This window comes from Oryx dammah, unplaced genomic scaffold (assembly GCF_014754425.2).
Source record: "Oryx dammah isolate SB20612 unplaced genomic scaffold, SCBI_Odam_1.1 HiC_scaffold_1, whole genome shotgun sequence".
Lineage (NCBI taxonomy): Eukaryota > Metazoa > Chordata > Mammalia > Artiodactyla > Bovidae > Oryx > Oryx dammah.
The window spans coordinates 48,368,435-48,381,560 of record NW_024070185.1 but is presented as its reverse complement, the minus strand read 5'-3'; the positions used below and the strand labels follow the sequence as shown (position 1 = coordinate 48,381,560).

Sequence of the window (13,126 nt, the reverse complement as noted above, 5' to 3'; positions counted from 1 at the left end):
ATTGTTTTCCCAAATAAGAAGCACTTGAAGTTTAAGAGTATGCATAGGCATCTATAATTTCCCATCAGTATTGTGAACTTGGAGTCTACTGCACATATATATTATTCAAAAGTATCCTGAGTCCAAACTTCACAATTAGCATATAGTTAATATAGGTTAAATAGGATCCAATAATTGTTTTTTACTTTTATAGCATGATCCCTTTCCCTCCAAACTTGCTAAAGGTGACAAGCAAATGGAAAATGAAGTTGTAATCAGGATAGATCATTTCAACAGACCTAAAATGGTTTCATAATCATTTTAATAAACATTTATTAACCTATACATCTCCATTTTATATAACTATAGGAAGGATGATTATTCAAAAACATTCAGCTACACAGTTGGCTGTAAGGCATATATAAACTTGATAAAATTAAAACAGAGAACAAGATGATCCAGATAGTCCTACCAATAAATTCTCCACAGCTAAGGGGAAGAAAAGGATGGTACAGTGCCAGATTCTTTCATCTCATTATCTGTGCCAAATTTTGTTTTCATACTGAAAGGCTGCTGTTTGGGGGAGAATGTATATCATTGATAATTTAGAGACTATATTGATACATCACTCTTCTTTAAAGCCTTAAGACCTCATGCCTGGAATGTTAAAATGGTCTCTAGGCTAATCCCCTGGACTCTGTTTGTTGTTGTTGTTGTTGTTGTTTAGTCACGAAGTCTATCTTGTCGGAAACTTTTGTGACCCTGTGGACCGTAGTCCATGAGGCCTTTCTGTCCATGTGATTTCCCAGATAAGAATACTGGAGTGGGTTGTCATTTCCTTCTCCAGGGGATCGTCCCAGACCAGGCAGGGATCGAACCTGTGTCTCCCGCACTGGCAGGCAGATTCTTTACTACTGAGCCACCAGAGAAGCCTGACTCTGTTTGCTCTATCTCAAATCCATTTTTGGTACATTAAAATAAGTATTTCTAAAACATCCATTTGATCCTGTCACTGTCTTATAACATCCAGGATAGAGTAACTTGGGTGTCAAGATCCATCACTAACTGGTTTCATTTTCACTGTTGGAATTTATCTAAGATTTGTTTCCACTGGAATTCTCTGCTTGGGGCTGATCTCTTGACTGTGTTTCAAATATCCCAAGGGGGTTCCCTCTCTGCTCCTTGTTTTCCTTCTTTCTACCAATTCAATCCAAATTTTCAAGGTTGCATTCTTCCAGGCCATGCCCCTTTCTTCTATGAGTTTCTCTGTGCAACTTACTAATTAAAGCATTGCTTTGGTCATTGCACTCTACAATCTTCAATTCTTTACTGACTGATCATGATATAAATATACTCTCCTTTTAGATCACAGCCATTTGGAAGCAGGGCCATAGCTCACTAATCTTCCATGTTTCCCTATTACTAACAGAGTATTTCTCAGGTGTCTACTCATTATTTGACTAACACTTTTCTGATAAAACAAAGATGACGATTTTGTGTCATATGAGTATAAGCACAAATTCGAACAAAAATTAAGTTCACTGTGTTTCCCTATATTAAAGATGGAAACTGAATAATGCAGAGCAATTGCTGGTAATTTGAGATCATCTGCCACTGATCTCTTTAGTAGCTTGGAGGAGGATAGATAAACTTCTGTTCTTACTTTAATGTTCATTTACAAAATATTCACTGACTTTAATCTGAAAAGGGAGTTTTATGTACAGTTTAAATACAAGAGTCTGATAATGAAAATAGATGGTACATATATATTATAATGGTTCTTTCACCAAAGAGAATGTATGAAGGGATTAAAATAATTTGTAATACACTGGGATGACCCTGAGGGATGGGATGGGGAGGGAGATGAGAGGGGGTTCAGGATGGGGAACACATGTACACTCATGGCTGATTCATGTCGATGTATGGCAAAAACCACTACAAATTGTAAAGTAGTTAGCCTCCAATTAAAATAAATAAATTTTTTTAAAGTAAGTTGTAATATATTGAGAGCATATTATTGAAAAGCTGAAACCACAAATTATCAGTGTAAGAGGGCTTAGGTGGGAGATGAAAAGCTTCACCACAGGCCTAACAAAATATAATACATTCTGTAGCTTCTTTTTATTAGAGTTTGGTGAAATTGCACTGTGGAAGGGTAGAATTCTGGGCATATTTCTGACAGGGGGAGACTTTGTGCTCTCTTAGTTTAGAGATATAAAATTGGAGGAGGTCATACTATCTTTAGAGCAGAGAAAATGCAGAATTAGAAATTTGCAAGGCTGGCTAAAGAATCTAGGACAAATAACATGATGTCTTTAGTTTTTGTTTGTTAGCTGATGTGTAGATAGCTAGCTTTAATTCAAAACAAAACATAATAAGTAATTTATTAGTAGGATATTAAAATGCTATGTTAGGAAAGAGGAAAAAAAGAGGTTAAATCCAACTGGACCAACTAGTGAAATCCTCAGGAGGAAATGACGTTTTAAAAGAGCTTGAAGTATGAGGAGAAGAAAATAATGAAACTCCAGTCTGAGAAACAGAGTAGAATGAGGCTGAAACAAAGGGGGACGAGTGGGATAAAAGGTTGGAAAATGATCTTGGGGCCAAGTGGTGAGACACCTCGAACACCATGCTGAGGAGTTTGAGAAGGGAGAACAACATACATATTCTGAGAAGGTGACACAATTTGAACTGGTTTTTCTTAGGAAGATTATAATAAGATGAAAAATCAATTAGGCAGAGATAGGGGGCAGGAAGAACCGGGAAATTTTTTTGTGTGTGTGTTTTTTTTTCAGCAGCAGCAGCAGAGTTAGTGAGTGAGTCAAAGTCGCTCAGCTGTGTCCTACCCTTTGTGACCCCATGGACTCAACAGTCCACGGAATTCTCCGGGCCAGAATACTGGAGTGGGTAGACTTTCCTTCTTCAGGTAGCAGAGAACACAGTGTTAAAAAGGATGAGTAGGGGTTCTGTGTCTCTTTAACAGAAGAGGGAAGGTGTGTGCATGTGTGTGTGTATGTGTGTGTGTGAGAGAGAGAGAGAGAGAGAGAAAATGCAAGAACAAGTTTTAGAATCTTAGTTTGAAGTGAGAGCAGTGTAAAGCTAGAAATGACAATGAGCTGAACTTGGGACACTGATTAAGGTGCTTCCCAGTGATCTCTTGGGGGGAAAAATAGGACTAAAGACATAGGAAAGAAAGCACTGTAAACTTGAAGAATATGAACTGTAAAGTCTACAATAACTTCAGGAAAAAAAAATAATATATAGTGAAGGACTCTTTATCAAACATACCAAAATTTACACATTCAGCCTAGTATTCGTTTTTTTCAAAGCAGTCAGTTTTAGGTATCTAGACTTGTTTCAACTATTTGTATGAGATTAAGATTGGTTGTTAGGCCCAAAAAGGAAGAATTTCACTTCAAATTTGCCTTTAGAACTTAGAACAAATTATTTTAAATATCTTTGTTGTCGAAAGATAATAAATGTTTATCCTTTGAAAGTAGATTTGATTTTCACAAGTAGGCTAAAATCATTTAAACTTCATCTAGGGTATAAAGTGGGTAAGCAATCAGAGCCAGGCTTCTATGCACAATTAAGTTGTGACTATAAGTTGATGGTATTTTCTTGTTCATCATAAATTTCCTCTAACCTTTCTTAGTTTCTAAAGATAAATTTCATTGAATATTTAAATCTTATGTTTACAATAATGGTATAACAGTTTTTTATTTCTCCCTCAGCCATCTTTTAAAAATGAATTTTATCATTAAATAAAATATTGTAAATAAAAAAAATAATAGCTACAATGCTGATTCACTCCAAAAGATGTTGAGCAAGTCAGTAGTTGTAATATAAATTTATTTTTCTTTAAGTTCAACTAAGAAGTTTATATTTTTTTCATAGAGGCTAATAGGAATTTTATGGTCTTCGTCTGTATTTTATTACCCTGTCAGAAAAACAAGGATTTTCTCAATACTTGTATCTTTCTAAAACTTCCATATTTGTGTCTTTGGACATCTAGTCTCTTTATCTGAACTGCTTTGCTTCCCCTTTAACTTACTCATGTCCACATCTTTTTCCTGTCAGTTCCAGGCTAGCACTACAATTCTTTGGAACTCCTCCAAATACATAGGTTACATTGGCATGAATAGGAAAATAAGGAGACATATCCTTCCTCTTGTTTTTTTAGCAAGTCAAAATATCAAAGTGGACACATGTGCAGAATATTATAGATCCTACCCATATGTAACTACTGGATTCTTGGTTCTTTGATTCAATTTTAAGTTATTTAGTTAAGAGTTCTTCACTGAGGTTAAGATCACTTGAGGGCTGGGATTGTGCCGAACACTTTGACTGGGATTTTTTTGTTCTGAGGATAAATCAGAGAAATAGACACACACTGTCCTTGACCTTATCTTGACTTACAGCTTAAGAGGGAAGGCAGACTTTAAAAATGAGTTTTTTAAAAAGTGACAAGCTTTATAGTAGACATGTAGGAGAACAGGGAATGCTTTTGTAATAATTTTTTAATTTTTTTGAGTAACAATCTTGTAAATCACAGAATATAGAATTAATTATGTGTAAGCATTTTGTGATATATAGTAATATATATCTTATTAATTTGACAGAATGTTAAGCTAAATTTGGACACTGCACAGAAGAGCTAAGTCAGTGCAAACTCATAGGTTAATTTAAAAGACTACTTTTATTTCAAATATACACAATATAAATAATTGAATCAACAATGTACAATCTTGAGAGTTGTCACTGGGGAATCTTTAATAGTTCAGTAATTTGTATTTAGCATAACAACCAATTTAAACCTTGAGGGGCAGTGTTTCAATACATTCTCCCTCAGAGCTGCACAATTAATAACTTATCTATAAATATCAAGTAAAGAGGAGGTGTGTCTGAGTTAAGATATATATTACAGAGCCACTGTGTATGTCACCTTTCATTTAAAATTTCATGGGTCAATTACCTGTGGTTTAACATTAAATAAACTAGTTTATGTTGTAAAAATAATCTAACAGGAAGTCACAATACATCTTCAACACCGTACTTATGATTTTTTTGTATTTCAATAATGAATAAGAAAAAAAGAGAATAAACAAGAAATAATGGAATGAGAGGAGAAAGAAGAAATTCTAGCTTTTGTCAGAAACAAAATATCACTTTATTCACCACAAAAATAGTCCTTCTGAATTTGGCTGCGTAAGATATTTTTATTCTGTGAAAAGATGAATGAGATATCAAAGGTATTATAGTTTCCATAAAGAAATGCAAATTCAGCATTGCAAAAACTGAAACAGACTTTTTAAATGGCATACTAACACTTCTTAATATTTTTACTCTTTGTGTACACAGAACAAAAGTCAGTTATTTTCTGGACCACTTGTTTCTTTAGATGCAGGTCTCTTTTTCATAGATAGAACTAAGAAATCTAGTACCTGATTTCATCTGAGGACAAATAATTTACTAGACAACCTTTTAAAAAGAAGAATGAAACCCTTATGTCTTTAAAAAGTCGATGAAGAAATGTCACTAACTGATTTTTTTCCTAAGCAATCTTCTTTTAAAATCTTCCCTCAGGCTACTTTTAAGACAGTAAGCTAAAGGATCAGAAAATAGTCACTTACCATACCAAATCACCAGTAGCCCAAGATGAGCATGTTCAGAATCTGAAGTGGAAAATAGACAATGATTCATAAAGATCAAGCCCAATTAAGCCTTCACTCTTGCCTCAAATTCATGGTTGTTTAAGATAACAGCATCTTTTTCTAAATTGTTTTCTCCAGTCTGTATTTTCTGTTCTTTAAATGACCTCATATCTTAGTGAAATTGTAAATATTACTTTATTTTAGTGTGTTATGTATGCATGCGTGTATGTGTTTGTGTGTAAAATGTTTTAAACAGTCAAAAAATTCCTGGAGAAGGCAAGTAGCTGAGGGAGGTGAGGTTGTAACATTGGGTTCACTTAGTGCTTTAGTTTAAGTTTATAAAAAGTTTCTGAAATTGGCTGGGTATTTAAATGCCTTTTTACTTACCTTCCCTCTGTCTACAGATCTTCATAAACAATGAATGGCATAGTTCAGTGAGTGGTAAGAAATTTCCAGTCTTTAATCCCGCAACTGAGGAGAAACTCTGTGAGGTGGAAGAAGGAGATAAGGTGAGTTTTGTAACACTATTTGCATTTTATGCCAGGTTTCTTTGTTTCTCACCATTCTGAGTACCTAACCCCTATTCCATCTTCAAACAGTCATGTCATGAAAATATAGTTTCCAGGGCATCTGGGGAAATATTCTTGGTACATAAAGGGTACTCAATAGTCACGTAATAATGATGAGCCTGTTCTTCTGGGTGTGGAGTTTCTTTTCATATTATTTTCCTTGCTTGTTTTTCAATTTAAATAGTATCTATATTTATTGAATGACCAGACTACATATGAAGTAAGTGGTCATAGATTTAAAAAGTGGAGAAATCCTTTATTTATATAAAACATTTTTCTTAAGTGACAAAAGGAAACTAAAAAAAAAATTTTAATACAGGACTTTAGTAACAATACATTGCCAAGTCTTTGCAATAACAAAGCATTGAATTAACATTAATCAGTACCTAAAAAACTGAATTTTAAAGGATTTAAGTTGAATCACAAATTGTGTTGTTTCTTTTTAGCTAATAATATAACAACAAAAGCTAACTTTTATGGTGATAGTTTTTAACATTGATTTTAAAAAAATTTAGTACACAATGCAACCCTATGTACTATTGCTAGCCACTTTTACAAATGATGATAGAATAGCAGAAATAAAAGGGTAATTTCCTGAAGATGATATTGCTAATAGATTTGAATTGTGCTTCTGACTCCAGAACCTGTGACCAGCAGGGCTACTCTCTTTCTTTGTTAATATTATTAAAGTAAGAGAAGAAGAAGAAGTGAAGTCACTCAGTCGTGCCCAACTCTTTGTGACTGCATGGACTGTGGCGCATCAGGCTCCTCTGTCCATGGGATTTTCCAGGCAAGAGTACTGGAGTGGGGTGCCATGTCCTTCTCCAGGAGATCTTCCCGACCCAGGGATCGAACCCAGGTCTCCCGCATTGTAGGCAGATAGGTCAGGGAGTGAAGAGATTAGAAGCCTTCAGAATTTTTATCTGAACACATATCTTAAAAAGAATATGGTTTAATTGGAAAAGATTTTTCTGGTCTTTAGTTGTCTAGCTCTTATCAAGATTTTAATTTCTGTCATGTAAGATATAAAGAGGTTAATTATTTTGCTACATGAAAAGACTACTTATTGGAAGATGAAAACTCAGCAAAACTCAAGGATAATACTACTCTCAGTAGTACTACACTGTCAGTTCATGGCAGCAGTCATATGTTCTCATCCTTTCTCCATTCTTTCCTTATCTTCTTCCCAATCAACTAATCTCAAGATATTACACCTTGCAAACCTATTTGAAAACAGTGATAGACCTGAAGGGCTCTTTAGGATTTAGGAAAGGCCCTGGATTCAGGTTGCAGTATTATCAGAAGAAATAAGACCCATGCCTTGAGGGGCAAGAATGCAGAGTTTAGACAGAGGAGTCAAGGGCTTGAGAAGTAGAAACAAAATAGGATGGAGACACACGTCATCTGCTTTCAGATTTCACTTTCTATATACCAGAGTTCATCCATGCGTAAATTCCTAAAGGGTTTCTCATTGACTATGGGGAAAAAAATCTTTGCTTCTAGCTTCCATTTTTCCCTATCAGTGTAAGAGTTCCAACCTTTACCATGCCCTGAACATTGCATATTGGTCACTGTCTCTAGACAATGGCCGTGGTACTGTCCTTGGGACCAAGTTCAAGTCATCATCTGTGATAAGAGCACAAAAGATCCACAGCTGCATTTATCATTTAACCTTTTGGAGCTTCTATTCCTTTTTGTATAAAAGAGGGCTATAGAAAAAACTTGGGGGAGTTTAACTAAGGAAACATGGGGGACTTCCCTGGTGGTCCAGTGACTAAGACTCCATGTTTTCAGTGCATGGGGTGCAGGTTCAATTCCTGGTCAGGAAACTAAGCTCCCACATACCTTGTGGTTGACTGCCCTCCCCACAAAAGAATTGGAAAAAAAGAAGGAGAAGAAAACAAGTAAGTGAAGTGTTTTAATAGCATCAGGCATATAATGAAGCCTCCATTGTTATAGGTTTCACACTTCTTTAAGCTTTCTCTAACCTTTCCAGGTATAATTGCTCTCTTCTATGTCATTATAGAACACCACGTTCATGTATATTCTAAACCTTGTGTTTTATTGCTTATTGGTTAATTTGTCTGAGACAATATGCTTCTTGTAGAGATCGAAGACGTGAGATGAACTTGGTTTAGAGGTGAACTTGTAGAGATGAATTGCATCTCACCTTTATGCCCATGGTATCTAACACACTAAGCAATGAATAAATGAAATAATTTACTCCTTTATCAAGTTTTGTTTCTTATATTTCATACATCTCAGAAATCTAGTACTAAATTGACTATTGACTAAAGCAGTAATTCTAGAAATTTTGAATGCTTTAGAATTTCCTGGGCAGTGGGTGGGGGGGGGGGTGCTTAAAACACTGATCCCTGAGCCCCACCTATCCCAAAGTTTGTTTCAATAATTCTAGAGTGAGACCTGAGGACCTGCATTTCTGACAAATTCTTAGCTGAAGCTGATGTTGTTGGGATGAGGATAAGGGAATACACTTTGAGAACCACTGAACAAATATATTAAATCATAAGTTGTATCTCCTCTCAGGTGCTATTAACATATAACAGGAGGCAGGGGTTCTGACAAGTACGGAAGTTAATGATTGGGAACTGTGCTAAGACAATCCCTCTGCATCTCTCTGAAATGGCACAAGACTGAACTAGGGCAGAGAAGTACTGATGATCCCTGGCAAAATATTCAGGAAATGCAGAACCCTGGGTCCCAGTGAGCCATTCCCAGAAATAAGAGAAAAAATGGTTCTTCACATTCAATACAGAAAAATAGCTTTTAATCAGAGACTCCTAGAGATCTACCCAGCATTCTGTGTGTGCTAAATCACTTCAGTCATGTCTGGCTCTTTGCACCCTGTGGACTGTAGCCCACCAGGCTCAGTGGGATTTTCCTGGCAGGAATACTGGAATGGGTTGCCATTCCCTCCTCCAAGGGATCTTCCTGATCCAGGGCTCCACCTGCATCTCCCACAGCTCCCGCATTGCAGGTGGATTCTTGACCACTGAGCCACCGGGGAAGCCCCCAGCCCAGCATTGCTGCTGCTGCTAAGTCACTTTGGTCGTGTCCAACTCTGTGCAACCCCAGAGACAGCAGCCCACCAGGCTCCCCCGTCCCTGGGATTCTCCAGGCATTACATGACCTTAAATATCCTAGTTGCTAGAGTGACTCTGACAACCCTGAAGAGGTGGGAAAAGCAACAACAGGCAAGCTGAGGGCAGAGTTGAGCCCCTGAAGGTTGCCTACTCTTTCTCTCCAGAGGTGTCCCGGCCTCTCAGCAGGGAGGCCGCAGAACCGTTTGCAGTTTGTATTAGCGAAAGTAAAAAACATTTCGTAATTCTTTAGCTCTGGGGCCTTGGACATCTCACTTTGCCCCTAGCTTCTGGTATGAGTTTCCTGAGTAAAACAAATCTGTGCCTGGAATTCCAGGTGAAATCTTGTCAGGCCATCTGAGGGCTTGGCATCGTTGGTGAGATTTACCCTCTTTATAAAGTGGCGTGAGGGAAAACTGATGATCACACCTGAAGCTTTAGAAATACCTATTATCCTTTTGCTCTCTGCTTATTGACGGTTACTGCTGCTTGTCGAAGAGAAGAACTGTCTGTGCAAATGTAGATTAAAAACATTCATTAACGTCCAACAAAGCTTCAAATCAGGTCACTGTGCTGATGGAGTTGGCTGAACACTTATCTCTCAAGTTAGATTGTTTATGGTATAAACTGTCCATAGCAAGCAACTGTTTGCTTAATATCCAGTGCTCTTGTCATCATATTCTTTTCTGAAATAATCAACCAGCTTTTGTTTTTAAATAATTATTGCTGTTCTCACAAGTTTGCCGACAAATGTATAGTAACTTCTAATGTTGCTTAGTGAAGGTACAAATCTAGTAAATTACAGGGTCACAGTAAACCTAATATTCTGGAACTGACTCTTTAGATAATGAGCCAAGAGGTTTTAAGGATTTAATTTATGAGTAGAATGGAGCTAACAATGGGCTACATACAGCCTTTCAATGGTATTATAAAGAGAGGAGGAGGGGCAAGAACAAATGGAGGTTACAAAGCAAAGCACAGATGTGGGTGGGAACTGTTTTCTTTTCACTTCAGTGGCTCTTTTAGGCTATATCGCCTAATCCCACAAGCTGCTTTTAATACTACAGCATGACCTAGCAAATAATTGGTGGGGATAAAAGTAAATGTCCATTACAGTAAGTGTCTGTGACAGGTGTAAAACTGGTCTGATAACTATTTTCTCCAAATATGGATGAATGTAATATGGAAATGCATGGTCTGGCAGGAATGAATGAGTTCAGTCCTTCCTTAACTTCCTCTGTTCAACTTGTGGTCCCTTACTTTAAAAAAAGGAACACTTTAAACACTATCAGGTAAAAGCGCTATTGATGGCAGAAAATTTGAGTTAATGTATCAAATTGTTTTCTAGTTATTTAAAAATTATGTCTTTGGATATGCTAGTCCTGGATTAAAAATCCAAGCAATAATAGTCTTGGGATAATAATAATAATAATATTTTTTTAAACTTCTATACCTAATAGTTTGATTAATGTAAAAGCTGTGCTATGTAATGGAATCAATTAAGATATGAATTATTTTATAAATATCAATATAAGAAGATTATTTATATAAGGAGCACCCTTATAGGAAATCAATGTAACGTAATGAAACTCATTATAAGATACATAATAAAATGTTTAAATATTTATTAACTGCCTATCGTAGACCCAAAGAGTAAGAAATATTATAGCTTATACTAGTTGCTGCTGCTAAGTCGCTTCAGTCGTGTCCGACTCTGTGCGACCCTGTGGACTGCAGCCTACCAGGCTCCTCGGTCCATGGGATTTTCCAGGCAAGAGTACTGGAGTGGGGTGCCATTGCCTTCTCCTAGCTTATACTAGAGGTAGCAGTAAATATTCATCGTAAAGGAGATCATTATCAGGATAGCTTTAAAGCTATCCTAAAACTGGATTTTGGAATCAGATTTGGAATCAAATTTTGGTTCTACTATTGCTACATCTCATGTCCTATAAAACCAAGTCTGTGATGCTTAACTATAGCAGTAGCATAGTGCCAGGAACTTAGTAAGCTCTTAACCAGTAGCTATTATCAAGCTGGTTTAGTTTGGCAAAGGTTTAGGTAGGTTGTGATATTTGAGCTGGGTCTTAAAGAATATGAAGGATTTTGAAAGGCAGGGATGAGCTGGGAGAACGTTCTAGGAAGGAAAATTACAAAAGCAATTGTGAGAAATAGAGGGCTACCTAGAGTAGAAAACGTATAAACACAAGTTTGAGTAGATGACTTAGAGCCTGAAATGCGAGGCCTTGAAAATCAGAAAGAGGAGACTGGCTTCAGGACTGTGGGCAAAAGGGAGCATTTGCAAATACAGGGAAGGAAAAGTGATATGGTCAAATCATTTGAGGAGGATTAGCCTGGTAGGAATAGGCAAGACCGCAAAGTGGTGGCTCAGTGGTAAAGAATCTACCTGCCAGTACAGGAGATACGGGAGATGCAGGTTCGATCCCTGGGTTGGGAAGATCCCCTGGAGGAGGAAATGGCTACCCACTCCAGTATGCTTGCCTGGGAAATCCCATGGACAGAGGAGCCTGGCGGGCTACAGGCCATGGGGTCGGAAAGAGTTGAACACAGCTGAGCGACTAAGCACGCAGCAGGCAAACAATCTGAGGAGGGAAGAGAATGGACTTAGGAGGGTTAGCAACAATGCAAAATGATAGCCTAAAATAATACAGGGCAGTGAAAACTGAAAGGAAGGATTAAAATACACTAGAATTGCTGAGTTAAGTTTGTTTTGACTCACTCCAACTCCAACAGAACATACTACCACTTAATGAACATTTAACATAATGTCTGTCACACAGAAAATGTTTCAAATATCACCTTATTTAGTCTTCAACACAAATCCATGAGGTAAATTATGGTGGTGGCTTAGTCGCTAAGTGGTATCCATCTCCTTGCTAGCCCCTGGACAGTAGCCTGCTAAGCTTCTCCATCCATGGAATTTTCCAGGCAAGAATACTGGAGTGGGTTGCCATTTCTTTCTCCAGGAGATCTTCTCGACTGAGGGAATGAGCCCATGTCCTGTTTTGGCAGGCAGATTCTTTACCACTGAGCCACCTGGGAAGCACGTGAGGTAAATTATCCCTATTTTAAAGATAAGAAGAGACATCTCTGGTGGTCCAACGGTTAAGAACCCTTCTTGCAATGCAGGGGACACAGGTTCAACAACTGGTTGGGAAACTAAGATCCCCCACGCAGCAGAGCAATTAAGCCCACACGCCACAACCACTAAGCTTGTGTGCCACAACTAAGATATCTGTGTGCCACAACAAAAGATCCCCCAGGCCACAGCTAAGACCTGACACAGCTTGAATAAATAAATATTCATTTTTTAAAAGACAGGAAAACGGAAGGTTAAAGAAGTCATATAACAAATATAGTTCACTTCAGAATGAACTGAACCAAATTTCTCATGGTTTATAATAATGATGTGATTATGTGGTTGTATGTTTCTCCCACACAATTAGGATTTTCAAAAGGTTGGTCTCTTTACTTCACCATTTTATGGTTAGCAACCTGATAAGAATGCTATAGAATAGAGTGTTTAGCAAATCTTTAGTGTTTAGCGAATCATAAATGGATGAATAGATGGATACTTCAAAACTTACATAGTTAATAGGTGAGGAACCAGAATTCAGATCTGGGTTGTTTTGTTCCAGAGCTATATATTAACTACCATTACTCTATTTCTGTGCTTGAAAGATAAAATATATGAGAAAAGGAGAAGCATGATCTAAAGAATATAACCACAAAACTGTCCTTATTTATAGCAGCATTCTCCAGGAAAATATTTTCCATATGGCAGAGTTACTTGTCTTGAAGCCAA

General features: G+C 37.1%; 1 protein-coding gene across 1 annotated transcript in view; it reads left to right on the top strand.

The window, feature by feature from the left end:
* Window positions 1-13,126, top strand: part of ALDH1A1 (aldehyde dehydrogenase 1 family member A1) — a 53,889-nt gene that overhangs the window by 8,579 nt on the left and 32,184 nt on the right. The window contains exon 2 of the mRNA XM_040254161.1: window positions 6,038-6,142. Within this exon, the coding sequence (XP_040110095.1) occupies window positions 6,038-6,142 (105 nt within the window). The remainder of the gene's footprint in view (window positions 1-6,037; window positions 6,143-13,126) is intronic.